This window comes from Phoca vitulina, unplaced genomic scaffold (genome assembly GCF_004348235.1).
Source record: "Phoca vitulina isolate PV1807 unplaced genomic scaffold, GSC_HSeal_1.0 scaffold20, whole genome shotgun sequence".
Lineage (NCBI taxonomy): Eukaryota > Metazoa > Chordata > Mammalia > Carnivora > Phocidae > Phoca > Phoca vitulina.
The window spans coordinates 21253523-21271494 of NW_022589723.1; the positions used below are offsets into that span (position 1 = coordinate 21253523).

A 17972-nucleotide genomic window follows, 5' to 3' on the forward strand; every position below is an offset into this window, starting at 1 on the left:
ACAAATGGTGTTGGGAAAATTGGACAGCCACATGCAGAAGAATGAAACTGGACCATTTCCTTACACCACACACAAAAATAGACTCAAAATGGATGAAAGACCTCAGTGTGAGACAGGAGTCCATCAAAATCCTAAAGAACACAGGCAGCAACCTCTTCGACCTCAGCTACAGCAACTACTTCCTAAAAACATCACCAAAGGCAAGGGAAGCAAGGGCAAAAATGAACTATTGGGACCTCATCAAGATAAAAAGGTTTTGCACAACAAAAGAAACAGTCAACAAAACCAAAAGACAACTGGCAGAGTGGGAGAAGATATTTGCAAATGACATGTCAGATAAAGGGCTAGGATCCAAAATCTATAAAGAACTTATCAAACTCAACATCCAAAGAACAAATAATCCAATCAAGAAATGGGCAGGAGACATGAACAGACATTTTTCCAAAGAAGACATCCAAATGGCCAACAGACACATGGAAAAGTGCTCAACATGGCTCGGCCTCAGGGAAATCCAAATCAAAACCTCAATGAAATACCACCTCATACCAGTCAGAATGGCTAAAATTAACAAGTCAGGAAATGACAGATGTTGGCATGGATGCAGAGAAAGGGGAACCCTCCTACACTGTTGGTGGGTATGCAAGCTGGGGCAGCCACCCTGGAAAATAGTATGGAGGTTCTTCAAAAAGTTGAAAATAGAGCTACCGTACGACCCAGCAATTGCACTACTAGATATTTACCCCAAAGATACAAATGTAGTCACCTGAAGGGTTACGTGCACCCCAGTGTTTATAGCAGCAATGTCCACAATACCCAAACTATGGAAAGAGCCAAGATGTCCATGGACAGATGAATGGATAAAGAAGAAGTGGTATATATATACAATGGAATATTATGCAGCCATCAAAAGGAATGAAATCTTGCCATTTGCAACAACGTGGATGGAACTAGAGGGTATTATGCTAAGCGAAATGAGTCAATCAGAGAAAGACAAGGATCATATTATCTCACTGATATGAGGAATCCTTAATCTCAGGAAACAAACTGAGGCTTACTGGAGTGGTGGGGGTGGGAGGGATGGGGTGGCTGGGTGATGGACATTGTTGAAGGTATGTGCCATGGTGAGCGCTGTGAATTGTGTATGACTGATGAATCACAGACCTGTACCTCTGAAACAAATAATACATTATATGTTATTAAAAAAAAAAAAGGGAAAAATGAACGGGGGGGAAATCAGAGGGGGAGGTGAACCATGAGAGACTATGGACTCTGAGAAACAAACTGAGGGTTCTAGAGGGGACGGGGTGGTTGGATGGGTTAGCCTGGTGATGGGTATTAAAGAGGGCATGTGTTGCATGGAGCACTGGGTGTTATACGCAAACAGTGAATCATGGAACACTACATCAAAAACTAATGATGTAATGTATGGTGATTAACAACATAATAAAATTTTAAAAAACTGCAAAAAAATATATATATGCCTTCAAAAGGAAAAAGAAAACACAATGAGATATACCTAGCACCTGTCAGAATGGCAAATCAAAAAGATAGGAAATAACAAGTGGTGGTGAGAATGTGGAGAAAAAGGAACCCTGTGATATTTTTTTGGTAAGCAATTTTGAATATCTATTTGCTACAGGTACTAGGGATTGAAACATAAAAAAGAATAAAAAAACTCCCAGGGAAGTTTCACTCAGAGGTGATATTTTCCCTGGGTCTTGAAAGACAGGTAAATGTTCATCAGGTAGAGGAATAGGGAAAAGAAATCCTTGTCCTAAGAAACACAATGAACAATGTGTCTGCAATGGAAAAATACATGGTGAATCAAAGAAATGGTGACTAGAAACCACACCCATCTTGCATAATACATACTCTTACACAGCTATTCATTTCTCCAATTGTTGAGAGAGCCATTTGGTTCTCCAGTTTTCTACCTGCTATTTTTACTTGAAATCTATTTGAGATATAGCATTATATGAATTTAAGGTGTACAAAAACCTTAATTTGATACATTTATATATTTTAATATTACTATTGTAGCAATAGTGCCGCTCTCATGTCAAATAATTATTTCTTTTTTTGTGGTGGGAATAATTAAGATTTTAGTCTCTCAGCGTATTAGATGATTATTATAATGTTATCTGTATTCACTGTGCTGTGCATTAGCTCTCCAGGACTTACATGTCTACTAATTGCAAGTTTGTACCCTTAAATAAAACCTCTCCTATTCTACCAACCCCAGCTTCTGATAGTCACCATTTTACTCTTTTTATTAGTTTATTTTTTTAGACTCCATATATAAATGATACCATATAGATCTTCTAATCTCTAAGTGGTCTCTCCCTTCACAGCAAAATGGACACAAGTATTTGTCTAAAGGTTTTTTACCTTTATTATTTTAACATTAATTTTTATTAATGCTAATATTTTAATAGCATTTAATAATTCTTAAGACAGCTATTAAAATTTTATTCTGCAATATTAGTATCTGTGAAGAAAATACTGGGTATAAAGATAGAATATAAGACTTTGAGATATTCATGCTCTAATTGTGGGGCTCGAAGGTGGGGCAGACAGATGGGTCTGTCTTATAAGGTGTTACTTTGCCCTTTGGTTCTCGGGTCTGTTACGGTATAAGGGCTTCTTTCAGCCAACCCTTAAATGCTAGTGCATGAATTCCTCTTCACTTCCTGTCCTTTTTCAAAATAATATAATTGATTTCTTGTTCTTATTTTTATCATCTTCTTGGTCATCAATTTATAGAATGGATCTACAATGCCCAATTACTATAAAGAAAAACCTCAGGAAAACTTAAAAGTGAAATGTTGGGGACTGTTTTTTGATCCTGATACCCATAACTCAGTTGTCCTTAAAAATGCAGGTGGGAATAGCTGGTGTGCACTGTCTCTGGGTTTTGAACGTAGAGTCTGTTCATCTACTGTAATAGAATTCAGAGGTAATAGGGTTGGGATCTTAAATCAGGCACAATTGAGACATCAATATGGCAATGGAAGTGGGTTACATAATTCATAATAAATCACTAAAAGGAAATGTGAACACTGTCTCACAGTATTTCCATTTGGTGGGTCAGAGTTTAAAGAATTAAGCTGTAACTAGAGAATTTAATTACTGTTCAAAAGGCTGCTGCTTTGCCTCAGGATGGCTCTTGCCGGTTTCTGGCTGCTGATTTTCTCAATGTTCTGCCTGGAAGCCTTAGTTAAAATGGGATTATTTACAATTACTAGATATTTTAAAATACACTTTTGTTGATTGTATCAGATAAATATGAAGAATAAAATAAAAATGTTTACTAATTCTGCCACCTATATTTCGATACATACCCTTACAGCTTCTTTCAGTGCAAACACACACACACGCATTTATTCATATGTATTTAATATCCCTTATTAATGTTTCTGTTAACCAAACCCGGTATAATACCATTTAAAATATAGAATTCTCATTTGCTACACTTAAAATGTGTGGCTATAATTTTACACAATTTTAATAGACACGATTTTTAATGTCACATCATTTCCTATTGGCTTTTTTCCTGACAAAGTTGCCACGTGAGATCTATTTTACTTAATTAGATCTAGTGCCGCTCTAAGTGCAATTTTCATTCTTCAGACAACTGTTTGTTAATATACTACATTAGTAATGACTTCCAATCACAGTATGATTACTTGGGGAAGGGCTTCTTTCTTCCCATCGAATTCAGACTTTATGGACTTTATGAAATTCATGGACATCTCTCAACGTAAAGCAACTTTTCTCGGAATGTTTTAAACTCTGATAACTTGGCTAAGGCCTGGGTTTTATTTTTGTTTTGTTACTTTGTTTTTTTGTTTTGTTTTTTGCTTTAATCATTGGAGATATATTGGACTTTCCCCAGGAAACTCTAAATCTAAAAATATTTGCATTGAGACCATTTGCAAAGTTGGAATAAATAATTACAAAGAAATTAGTCATTTGGATGGCTTCCAAAAAAAAAAAAATTGGCCCAATAGCGATTGGCTCTATAGAGATACGGTACCTGTGATTTAAAAACAAAACATAGACACACACAAAAATCCTGAGTCAGAGGGGGAAATGTTTTCCTTTAATTTGGGAAGAAATAAAACATCATATTCTTGTGGAAACAAAACCAGTCTTTAACAATTAAAAAAACATAAAATTAGACATATGAACCATCCTTTAAGAAGGGAATTATTTTTAGTTAAAGGAAAACTACAAAACAATGGCTCTAACAATACTTTATTTATCAAGAGTTTGTGTAGTAAAATATCTTATTCTCTACTGATTTAAAAAAAAAAAAAGCCAAATTCACAAACTGGTAAACTAAACCAGAAGTCTTGGTTAGCTAATTAACCAGGTTGGATATGGTCTACTAGAGGAAGATTTAATGGGGCCACGTTTTTTTTTTTCTATTATATGTGACAGATTTTTTTTTTTTATATGTAAGGATATTTCTCTTGCTGTCAAATTTTATTTCGTATGTGAACCTATCATTTCCCATCTGAAATGCAAAACTGTGTTTCCGTAAAAGTCAGGGTTTATGAAACACATGTTAAATAGTTAAGTGACATAAAACACATCGGGTGTAAAAAATAGTAACAGCTCATAAATCAAATGTTTTGAATTATTTTGTATATAATCAAGCAAAATGAACTTCGTAGTTTATTATTATTTACCTATTTGATTTTATTAGAATTTCATTCACTTTCACATTAAGCCACAGATCTAGATTAATAAAAAGCAGTTGATTTCATTCAACAAAAATTCCAGGTATAGGCTTTTGAGGGCTAGTAAGGTAACTAAATTATTCCATCAAAGAACAAAGCTTATTCCACTTACCTGTTCTAACATCTTTAGTGAAAGCTGTTCTGTATCCATATTCCAGAATAATAAAAGAGGAAAACGTAACAGAGAAGACCAGAAGACTTTGGCTTATATCTAATTGGCAGAACTATGTTAAGTGGTCCTCTCCAATTACAAGGAAGGCTGAGATACTGCATAAAAGTAGAAAAGGAAAAGGAGGGGTTGAAAGGTTGTTGAGTAAATACATTTATAGTGTCGGCCACCTTCCACCTCGTTGACTATTCAACGTTATATACAACCTTTCTATCTCTGTATTTAATTTAAATAAAATGAATTCATCCTCTCCCTTCCAAGGTAGGCAATACCAAAATTTTATACAGTTAGTGCATTTAGCTTGAAGTCTGTGATCTTTGGGTAGTCTCTGCATCCGCTCCAGGTTTGGTTCCTTGTGATCCTGGGACTTATTAATTAAAGGCATGTCATCTTCCTCCAAAATTCCCAATGTATTATTGTGATGAGAGAAGAAGATGGGGCAACAGCAATTTAAAAGTCTCATTCAGTAATAGGGAAAGTGGGAAAGACATGACCATTGTCGGTACATTAGCAAATATAGAATCCTACTAGACACCTGTAGACACCTACTAGACACTCTGGGCTTTCTGATCCTAGCAGCAGGAGTAGTTACTTGGCTAACCAATCTGGCAGGCCCTTGTGCTTTCCAGATGAATTTCTTTTATCCATTTTCCTCCAAGTCATTGGTTCTATGTCTGGGGAGACCTTCCTCGCTCAATATGTCAATGTCCACACTCTAAGCAGGTACTCTGGAAAGTGCAAGCACATGAAAGAGGGCTCTAAAAATAATTAAAAGGTACTCACTTCGCAGGACCTATACTAAAATCAGAAAAATACAGAGGAGATTAGCATGGCCCCTGCATGAGGATGACATACAAATTAGCGAAGCATTCCTTATTTGATGATGATAAAGATCAGAAGCAGTGTAAGACTAAGGAATTTACAGGGCGCCTGGGTGGTTCAGTTGGTTAAGTGTCCAACTCTTGATTTTGGCTCAGGTCATAATCTCAGGGTTGTGAGATCGAGGCCCACACTGGGCTCACACGCTGGGCCTGAAGCCTGCTTGGGATTCTCTCTCTCCCTCTCTCTCTCATTAAAAAAAAAAAAAGAAGAAGAAGGAGAAGAAGCATTTACTTTAAGTACAGCTGTAGCCGGCCTGAGGCACATTTGATAATACTCTTCCCTGGAAAATTTACCAAGATTCCAGGAGATGGGCTTCAAGACAATTCTATGAGTAACCACATGAGCCTGCAAACTTTAACTCTTCACTGCTGGCTCCTCTGCTCTAATTTCTTTCTCTTGACCTAATGGTTGCTGCCTCAGCCTCTGCAAAGTAGTAAGCATGCGAAGGCGAGAATGAATGCAACACCGCTGATTTCATCTTTGCCACTAAATTCCCTTCATTGTCACTCAGAGACTTCCTGAAGGAAAGTGTTTGAAAAGCCCAGGGGCACAATTTTATCTCTTTTTGAAGTTGCACTTAGAAACCCTTGCTTGTTACCTGTGCATTACATTTTGTATATACAGAAGCAGCTGGCTTTTCTCAAACTTGTAGGGTTCCAAATTTATGATATCCTCAGTCAATTTATATTGCGGGACACAAGCAGAGTGAGCCTCTTTGGGCATAGCTGGGCCCTCTTGCATCTCTGCTTACAAACTGTCTGGATTTAATTTGAGTGCATCTCCACTGTAGTGCATTTTTGATAGCAGCCGAACTTAATAAACATGTGGCAACATTCTAAATTTTATTCCAACCATTCACATCATAGAAAAACTTTACTTGGCATGTGCTCAGAGTTGCAAGGTATAGCAAGCCACAGTTGGACCTGCTGTTCTGCTATTGCACTTGGCAGTGACTTGGCTTTCCAGACTGTGGTCGTGAAATCTTCGCTGGCTGCCCCCATCATGTCCTCCACAGTCAGTTCCACGTAAGTCCTGGTATTGACGTTCCCTTCATTTTTTCAAAGTTACTGCATTCATCAGTATTCTTAGTTGCAAACGAACTAGAGTTTGCTCTAATTAGTTTTAGGCAGAAACAGGTTATTTCCTACACTGTTAGGTTGCTCAAGACTTTGAAAAGCAGAGGGCCTGCCTTTGAAGCCACTGTAGAGAAACTGTCCAATTCCATCGCAGGGTTTCTTTGGAGAAAACAACATTGCCATCGTTAATCAATATTTTTGCTCCGCAAGACTAAATACCAGAAACTTTACATCAAAATACTAAAGGCTCCACCACCGCTGTTGCCAAATGAGCAAATTCTCAGAATAGAACCACTGCTTCACTTTAATTTTGAGTTCAGATCTTACTTGAATGGAGGTCAAATATCTGGGCCATCACTACAAAGGAATCTAGGAATGTGAGTTATCTAGCTTCAGTCTTGGGAAGAAGAGGAACATAAAGAGGAATGGAGCCAAAATGGAAGGAGAATGTTCAGAGAGGCTGAACATCCGCATGTGATGATTCTTCACCACACTATCCTGAACTAAATGTCTGGTTTTATATGCATTGCAAAATCCACGTGGAATTTCCAGTATTTGCAATAGCAGTCCCACAATTGTCTTTACTCTGTGGAGATAAAAAATATAAGTTTCTGACAGCTTAAACTTGAAACATAATAGCAAACATTGTTTAAGTATTATTTACAAAAAGCTCTTTGGGAAAGATAAAGTAGGAACTGGCATGTCTTTATGAGAAAAAAAAAAAAAAAACCCAGAACAAATGTTAGTAATAGAAGATGTTAATAATAGAGGAATCTGGCTGGGGGACATGCAGGGACTCTCTGTATTCTCTTTACACTTTTCTCTAAATCTATAATCTAAATTTAAAGATTTACTTAAGAAATGAAAAGAATAGAATCAATGAGAAATACAGAGATATTCAAATTCCCTTATGCAAGATCACAAGAACTGGGGCACATCGTTGATTATATTTGTTCTGAATCCATTAATATCACATGCACTTTATTTTGACATTAAAGAAGGAAGAGTATGGTTGGTTGAATTATCTAACCTCACTAAGTCTTGTTCGTGTCTGTACATTAATAGGGGCTCCAAAAATTACTGCTATGTGAGTGAATGAGTAGCTGGGTGTATGGGTGAGGGAATGGTAAACTCTTGATGGTACAATAACAAAAAATACAAACCGAATTAATGAAGAAAATAATGGAAATGCGAGCAGTCATTTGGAAGGTGTACTTCCATCTGGTACAGAGAAGTTATTTCTAACAGGATTTTGAAAAGAGATATTACAGTATTGTCTCTCCATTTGATAAATAGACATACAGAAACACAATGTGTATGTGTGCATATACAGTTATGAATTATGTACAAGGAAAAATTATACATGTATACATATATAGTTATACTGTTTCATATGGAGTACTATTTGTGTATATGCATGTGTGTGTGTGTGTCTGTGTATCAATCTAAAAATCTTTACCTTAAATTTATAACAAAAACTAGAGCCTCAAATACTTATTCTTACAAATGAGACCGGATATTTTGATTTTGTTAAGTAATAGATTCTAGAAATATTTACCAATCTTTATTATCCAGAGTTTGCTGTTTATTGCACTTGTTATTTGCAGGTAAAAATTTTTTACATGTCTGTCTCCTAGGACCTACATGAACTCTAGTGGTTATTTTATCAAAAGGTGACAAAAAAGGATCTATTTCTGTTTTTATAATATTTTGCATTTTAAGTTTATGGCAATGATAATTTTGATTGATACTCTAAGTTTTCTTTCATTTTTCTAAGAATGACACAAATGAGCTGAGAACTGGGTTTTTTGTTTCTACATTGATTTTTTTATTTTTAATAGCAAAGAAATTAAAATCTGAGCTATTTTTAATATAAATTTTGGTTAAATGACAAAAATTACTCTATCTCAGTATCCTCACTACTATACTTTCAGGTGTGTTATCTTTGGAATTCTGAATTAGATAGGAGGCAGCTGTCCTGTCATCTATCCCAACCGCTCTCCTTGGTTTGAAAGTGGTTTTGTTTGCTGCAATGGATACAGCATCATTGATTAATTATTTTTCCTTCCCCACTATTTCCACCATTAGAAATAGCTATCAAGATTGGACAATTTCTTTGATATACATGATATTTCTAAGAATGACATTATTTTTCCTTCAAATATAATAAAGGGAATTTTTTTGGCAAAACTTTGTAGATTTTTTAATGAACATTTTGTGAATGCTAGATGCATGTCAGAAACTATAAGAATAGAGATATTAATAAATCTAGATCTTACCTTCAAAAATAACTTATGAAATGACATTATATTAATGACTACTATAGATCAAACACTCGTCTGTCACTGTACTAACTGCTGTCAGATATTTCACTTAATTTCTATAAATATCTTCTAAGATAGGTATCATTAACCCCATTTTATAGATAAACAGATTCATAGAGGCTAAGTCAGGTAGAAGTAGTTAGTTCTCAAACCCTGACCCCCTTTGTATAAAGTAATTCACAATGACTTTTGTATGCTGAAACAAAATAATATGTAATTTCATCTATCAATATAATTTTTAAAAATGAGCATAGTGTTCCAAAAGAAAAAAAAAGTTTAATGTAATGTATTCTAATATGTATTTTAACATATAAGAGTAAAATACAGCTACCCTCGAATACATAAGGTAGTAGTTACATGCTTTCGTATGTTGGTAGAATTAGCATATATGTGATCATCTCCACTACAGACTGATACAAATACTTTGATTCAGATACTTTGAGCGATTTTGACATTGGTAATATAATTTCTCAAAGTGCAAAACAGCTCTTGGTAAAGTTCTGAACAGCAACAACAATTTTCCTTTGAGTAGTGATTTAGACACTAGCTGTTTTCTAAAAAATTTCTATGTCTTAAAATACACAAAAGAGTTGATGTTTATATGTAAAAAAAAAAAAAAAGTCTCAAACTGAGGTGATTTTCAATGCGTTTTGCATCTTTATTAATGCTTTTGCATCATTTCAAATCATGCAGGCTGTCCAGTAGATGGTAAGGTGTCCAAATCCCAGGCCTACCCCACCTAATGCCACTAGTGCCCCTAAATGTTTATAGCAACCAAAAAAAAAAAAAAAAGTCCCAGAAATTGCCAAAGTGCTCTATGTAGAAAGTTCTAGCATTACATAAAAATAGTGGGGCTTATTTTTCACATTGCCATGTTATACTGCAAGTTTTATTATTAAATGTACTGTATTATCTTGCCTCAGGTTAATGGGAGAGAGAGAACTCTGTCAATTGTCCTTAAGTATTTTTTTTTAAAAAGATTTTATTAATTTGACAGAGAGGGAACACAAGCAGGGGGACTGGGAGAGGGAGAAGCAGGCCTCCCGCTGAGCAGGAGCCTGATGCAGGACTCTATCCCAGGACTCCGGGATCATGACCTGAGCCCGAGGCAGATGCCCAACGACTGAGCCACCCAGGCGCCCATGTCCTTAAGTATTTTTTATGCCGTGAGTCCATTTGGCAGTCTGGTGAAAACCATGGACGCTTTTCAAAATCATTTATTTGTAAATTCCTAAGATAAAATATATAGAATTGAAAAAATCAATTATTTTGAAGAATACTTTTAGTACAGTAAATGATAGTTACAAATAACATTACAAGTTTCATAACAATGGTAATGTTACATGTAAATATCTTGGTTTTATTGGTGACAAAATCTTCTAGGTACTCAGCTGTGGTTTGTTTTTTATGTTCATAATTGAAGGAAAATGTGAAATTATTTTATTTCTTTTTTCAAGTTGTTTAAATTCTAGTTAACATACAATGTAATATTAGTTTCAGGTATAGAAGTTAGTGATTCATCAGTTGCATATAACACCCAGTGCTCATTGCATCACGAGCCCCCCTTAATGCCCATCACCCAGTTACCCCATTCCCCCACCCACCTCCCCTCCAGCAAACCTTAGTTTGTTCTCTATAGTTAAGAGTCCATTTTCTGATTTGCCTCTCTTTTTCCCCCATATTCATGTTTTGTTTCTTAAATTCCACATATGAATGAAATCATATATTGTCTTTCTCTGACTTATTTTGCTTAGCATAATATACTCTATCTCACTCCCCATTGTTGCAGATGGAAAAACTTCATTCTTTTTTATGACTGAGTAATATTCCATTGTATATGTGCCACATCTTCTTTATCCATTCATCAGCCGATGGACATGTGGGCTCTTTTCATAATTTGGCTATTGTTGCTAATGCTGCTATAAGCATTGGGGTGCTGTGCCCCTTTGAATCAGCATTTTTTTTATCCTTTGGGTAAATACTTAGTGCAATTGCTGGATCATAGGGTAGTTCTACCTTTTTTGTTCGTTTTTTGCTTTTGTTTTCATTTTTTAATTTAAATTCAATTTAATTAACATATAGTGTATTATTAGTTTCAGGGGTAGAATTCAGTGATTCATCAGTTGCATATACCACCTAGTGCTCATTACTTCAAGTGCCCTCCTTAATGCTGACCATCCAAGTACCCCATTCCCCACCCATCTCCCCTCCAGCAACCCTCAGTTTGTTCTCTATAGTTAAGAGTGTCTTATAGTTTGCCTCCCTCACTATCTTTTATCTTATTTTTCATTCCCTTCCCCGATGTTCATGTGTTTTGTTTCTTAAATTCCGCATATGAGTGGAATCACATGGTATTTGTCTTTTTCTGTCTGACTTATTTTGCTTAGCATAATACCCTTTAGTTCCAGCCATATCATTGCAAATGGCAAGATTTCATTCTTATTGATAGCTAAGTAATACTCCATTGTGTGTGTGTGTATTAGATATATATACACACACCACATCTTTATCCATTCATCTGATGATGGACATCTGGGCTTTTCCCATATTTTGGCTATTGTGGACATTGCTGCTATAAACATTGGGGTGTGTGTGCCCCTTCGAATCACTATGTTTGTATTCTTTGGATAAATACCTAGTAGTGCAATTGCTAGGTCATAAGATAGTTCTATTTTTAACTTTTTGAGGAACCTCCATACGTTTTCCAGAGTGGCTGCACCAGTTTGCATTCCCTCCAAATTGTAAGAAGGTTCCCTTGTCTCTGCATCCTCGCTAACATCTGTTGTTTCCTGAGTTGTTAATTTTAGCCATTCTGACTGGTGTGAGGTGGTATCTCATTGTGGTTTTGATGTGTATTTCCCTGATGTCAAGTGATGTTGAGCATTTTTTCATGTGTCTGTTGGCCATTTGGATGTCTTCTTTGGAGAAATGTCTGTTTATGTCTTCTGCCCATTTCTTAACTGGATTTTTTTTGGAGGGGTGAGTTTGATAAGGAGAAATGTCTGTTTATGTCTTCTGCCCATTTCTTAACTGGATTTTTTTTGGAGGGGTGAGTTTGATACGTTCTTTATAGATTTTGGATACTAGCCCTTTATCTGATATGTCATTTGTGAATATCTTCTTCCATTCTGTAGGTTGCCTTTTAGTTTTGTGGATTGTTTCCTTTGCTCTGCAAAAGCTTTTCAGCTTGATGAAGTCCCAATAGTTCAGTTTTGCTTTTGTATCCCTTGCCTCTGGAGATGTTTCTAGCAAGAAATTGCTGTGGCTGAGGTCAAAGAGGTTGATGGATTCCTGTCTCACATTTAGGTCTTTCATCCATTTTGAATTTTTTTGTGTATGGTGTAAGAAAGTCATCCAGTTTCATTCTTCTGCATGTGCAATTGCTGAATCATAGGGTAGTTCTATTTTTAACTTTTTGAGGAACCTCCATACTGTATTCCAGAGTGGCTACATGAGTTTGTATTCCCACCAACGGTGTAGAGGGTTCCCCTTTCTCCACTTCCTTGCTAGTATCTGTTGTTTTCTGTGTTGTTAATTTTAGCCATTCTGACTGGTGTGAAGTGATATCTCATTGTAGTTTTTATTTGTATTTCCTTGATGAGTGATGTTGAACATCTTTTCATGTGTCTGTTAGCCATCTGTATGTCTTCTTTGGAAAAATGTCTGTTCATGTCTTCTGCCCATTGCTTAACTGGATTATTTGTTTTTGGGTGTTGAGTTTTATAAGTTCTTTATGTATTTTTGATGTTCGGAATTCATCCACTGACCCCATGCTGAAGATCCGTATGCTAGAGTGAATGCACATGCAGAGCAAACTGGAGCTCATCATTGATCATCCTAACTGGCTCAATAGCTACCAAAAAAAGTTAGAAAGAGCAGGTGATGACCCGATGCTTAAAGAATGATTGGTTGGCAGACAGAGAAGCATAGGGAGGAGTGTATACAAAAGCCAAAGGGTCAGGAAACACCATAATATGTGTTGGCAGTGCTAACACTGTATGTGTGGGCTTCAACACGAGTAAGTGGAGGAAACCTTGAAGTGAGAAATGGATTAAAGTGTGAAGTTTATTCTTAAAAACAGAGGGTTTTGCTCTAATTCTAATTGATTTAACAGTATCTTACATACTTACTGGGATTTTTAGTATTAAGTACTAGCACATAACTGTGTTGTCATTTATACTCTGTGACATCCATAGCAGTAAAATTAGCTTTATATTGATGGTGCAGTATTCTCTGAGCATGGCTGGGTTTTTCTAGAAAACCATTGCAAATAGGAAATATATCAGAGAGAAAATACACTAAATATTTTTGACCCGTATTGATTATATTTAGTTCAGTTAAAGGAATTATGTTGGAATAGGACATGATTACCCCTTATTAACATTGCTTAACTAATGCAGCATTTTTCAATATCCCTGACATCTGTAACATCCTATAGATGGAATGGGTCAGTGGGAAATCTCATTTATTAGGTAACATACTATGCCTTTCTGGATTAGATAGATTTAAAATGAGTTGCTAACATCAAATGCCATTTAGAGCATTACCAATAGTTATTAACTTATCCACATTTATTTTCAGTGAATGCCATAACTCCACAGATCGAATCAAAGTCAGAGTGTGGGATGAAGATGATGACATTAAATCCAGAGTCAAGCAACATTTCAGAAAGGAGTCAGATGATTTTTTGGGACAGACAATTGTAGAAGTGAGGACCCTGAGTGGAGAGATGGATGTCTGGTACAACTTAGGTGACTATTTTTAAATTTACTTGAAAAACAGTTAAATAAATTTCAGAATATCTGTGGCCTGCATTATTCCCATATAAGTAAAAATAATCAGTGTCTTTCTACAACATTCTGCTGAAATATTTATTCAAATTCAGTATTATTGAAAGATGTTGGTAAATTTGAGATGAAAAGAGAAAGTCTTTCAAAAAATCTACTGGGTGTCTTTTAGGAGAAAAATATCCCATTCTTGATTTTTAATTCATAAATATAGCTTCAAAAACTTTGCTGAATGGATAGAAAAAAAAAATAACCTATGACTTTATGCTGTTTGACTTCCTTTTGATTCCTTAGTGAAATTTTAGCAATAAAGGAAAAGTGTATTTTGGATATCTTTCGAATGATGATATAAAAGTAGGGTGTCATTGGCAAAGCCATATATATGTGGACTTATGTTTACTCTGTTGATAAAGATACTGAGAATATGTTTAGTTGGCATGACTTTTTAAATGAAATTTTATTATGGAACCAAGAATTAAATAAAGTTTTATTTTGACTTTTACAGTAATTGAATAATAACCCAGAATCTTCAGTGCTGATTTAATAATAGTAAAAAATATATGGATCAGCTCAGTTTCTATAAAGGACATGATCCAAAATATCTTGAAAAAAACAACAATATGTTTGCCTATAGCTGATACACAATGTTCCATTAGGTTAAGGTGTACAACATAGTGATTCAACTCTGTATGTTATGCTGTGCTCACACAAGTGTAGCTACCATCCATCACCATGCAACACTTTTACAGTATTGTTGACTGTATTCCCTGTGCTGTACCTTTTATTCCCATCCATTATTTACTCTTTCTATAACTGGAAGCCTCTTTCTCCCACTCCCCTTCACCTATTTTGCCCATTCCCCCAACCCCATTAACTCATGTGGAATCTAAAAGACAAAACAAATGAATAAACAAAAACCAGAATCAGATCTATCAATAAAGAGAACAAACTGATGATTGCCAGATCCAAAATTTTTTAGTGCTATCATCTGAAATGTTGTAATTAAAATTTTAAGGGCTGGTTAAGTCAAAGAAGTGTTTATACAGTCCCAGGATTACAAAGAGTTTCCATTTAGGTTATCAATATATTGTAGTAAGTTAAAGAGAGCTTTTGGCTTTTTGAAAAACCCACATACTTCAAATAATGAAATATTTGCAAAGTAAAGGGATAAAGTCATAGAACTAATGAAACTCTAAATAATACAATAATTTTAAAGAACGAAAGATATATAACTTATCTGGATACAAATGATTCAAGCTAGACTGAGAACCCAATATCAAAATATATTTGAAAGAAATCTTCCTTAAAGAAAATTGGTGCTTTTACATTATTGATGGAATTTTTCAGTTATAGTGATCATCCTCCTGTGTCTTGTTTATACTATAAGACACTTTTTCTATATGAAAACGGAGATATTAGGTAAAAATAAACTTCAGGACATTAGCTCTGTGCAATACTCACAAATTGTGTTGTAAAGTGGTTTACTTATACATAGACTTTTTTTCTGTAGTAAGTTAGCATGTCCTTGAATTGAGGCAGTTAGAATCCAAAACAGAAATTCCTTAAGTTGTTCTTTTGACAAAAGAACAATTCTTTTGATGTTCTTTGCCTCCTGTCACATGTTTTTTGATGTGGGTAAATTCAGTTTGCCAAGGAGCTTGAATGAGCTATTAGTAAAATCAGTAAAAATCGGCTATTCAGCTCTTATGCTGAAATGGTCCTTCCGTGTATGGGGAGGAAAATAGGATGCAACAGGACAGGGAAATCTTTGCCTGTTCACCGTCAGTTTCTATATTTGTGCCCTCATTTGCTGACATTGGGAGTTTTAGAGGAGAGAGAAGGAGAGAAGGAGGGAGGCTGGGAAGGACAGGTTTTAGATTTGTGTAAAATCCCTTAGTAGGTTCAATCCCCATAAGTATCATATTTATACTCTTTGTATAGTGATCATCCTTCATCACATAGAATTCATTCCACCATGCAGAGGAAGACTTGGCCAAAAGCCCTGGGCATCTAAGCAGAGCCAGTGTCCCATATGTTTCTGGGGATGATGATGGTTAAAATCAAAGAACCAGTAATGCTCCCTGGGACTTTGGACAGAAGTCTGTGACAAAAAGATTCCAGAACTTGCATTTCTTTTGGCCCCAGCAGAGAACTTTAAGATTTGTTGAAAATCAACTATCTCCCAGCCAGTAGGAGAAACTCTCATGATACTGGCACTCCTCGGGGAAGAATCTTCATAACATAATGACTCAAATATTAACAATGAAAAATCAGACATTCCACAAGAAGGCAGACTTCATGATTTAAATGTATCTTTTATGACTATAAATACAGTCATGCTTAGGAAGAGAGTCAGTAAGTCTTTGCCACTTTCTCTGTTACTCTACCTCCTTGTGTTTTATTTGTGAAATGGGTCAGCTTGCCTCTTTTTATTTCATCTGTGAAGTAGATATCAAATATAGGTCCCCTATGTACATTCAAACTCTACAAATTATGTGATTATGCTTTTTTTTTTTTCTCTTAAAGCTACTGATCAGGTCATATTGAACACACATACACATTATTTGATTGAATTGATTGCACATTGATTCCGTCCCAATAAATAGTTAATCCAACACATTAGTAAACACAGGCCATAGACTGTATGTCTTTAGGAATCACTGATAAAACTGTGAACAAATTTTTGTTAGAGCTTTGACTCATCGTTTCAAGCATGGAAAGAGAAATGAAAGCTTTTACATGAAATAGTTTTCTGATTAATTGTATTTTTAAGTTATCTTGCTTTTAATTGCCCAAACAATTAATTTCATTGTAGAAACTGATCAAGTACACAGAAGTTTGTATCAGAATGGCAGAGTCTTCCGATTAAGCTTTGTGGTTTGAAGTATCTGTAATGTGGTTTGACAATTAGTGACACGATAGGCACATTATTTTAAATTGTGTTTACCAGAATCATGATGGCTAGTTAATAATCAAACCTGATCTAGAAAAGTGGCTTTTAGCCATGTAAGCCTTTTTAAAGCTTTTGAGAATTTCTTTGAGAAATATGGTATTTTCAAAAATGACCAATTACTGTTTCACTTTATCAGAGAAACGGACAGATAAGTCAGCTGTGTCTGGGGCCATTCGATTGAAAATCAATGTGGAAATAAAAGGAGAGGAGAAGGTTGCCCCATACCATATACAATATACATGTTTACATGAGGTAAGTGAATTGAATTGTATTAATAATAAAACCTAGAAAAGAAGTAGGTCTTTGTGGATTATATAACAAGATATTTGGCTTAAAAGTATAATTGAATTAGGTTTGTGCAAATTGAATTTGTTCCTGGAGTTTTGACCCTGTACTATGTACTATAGCATGTGATGTGCTAGGGAATCATACAGCCTATGTCTTACTCTCTGAAGAGTGGGCAGATGTCCTCTACTGAGAGTCAGAACAAACACATGAGGCAGGTATTAACAAACAAGGCAATAAGATGATAATTAATAAGTAGACCAAGGAAGAAGAAAAATATCAAAAGCATTCGTTAAAAAAAAAAGTTATGACAAATATTTTGGAAGCATTAAATATACAGTACTTTAGTAATACAGGAGAGGATCCAAATATGATTATCTTTGAGAACTCTGAGTTTGTGTTCAGATTTTATTAAAGATTTAGTTGGGAGTATTAGAAATACAAAATTGCTGATATTGTATCAGTGGTTTTTGGTAGCCATTGTAATAAGCAATGATTTTTTTTTCTTTTTCTAGAATAACAAAGGGCTTCATACATATTGAACTATCCTCCATTTTAATTACTGATTCCACAAACATGTTGGGAATGGGAAGGATCAAAATTTCCTTACCACCCAGGGATAGTAGAGAATATATCTGCCCCAAAAGTAAGGCTTGGTTGGCTTAGAGGTTAGACTACCCAGTTTGAATCCAAAGGGCAGAATCACCTCAGTGTAGAATACAGACACATAGTCTTTTTTTTTTTTTTTTTT

General features: G+C 35.3%; 1 protein-coding gene and 1 non-coding gene across 9 annotated transcripts in view; both read left to right on the forward strand.

Moving 5' to 3' along the window:
* The window catches only part of UNC13C (unc-13 homolog C), a 591291-nt gene that overhangs the window by 279287 nt on the left and 294032 nt on the right, over positions 1-17972 (forward strand). For all 8 annotated transcript variants that reach the window (XM_032417734.1, XM_032417733.1, XM_032417735.1 and 5 more), the window contains 2 exons: positions 13778-13947; positions 17073-17188. In XM_032417734.1, coding sequence (XP_032273625.1) covers positions 13778-13947; positions 17073-17188 — 286 coding nt within the window. The remainder of the gene's footprint in view (positions 1-13777; positions 13948-17072; positions 17189-17972) is intronic.
* On the forward strand, positions 5690-5795 carry LOC116640888. The gene has a single exon (XR_004301104.1). It is a non-coding gene; the product is annotated as a U6 spliceosomal RNA (small nuclear RNA).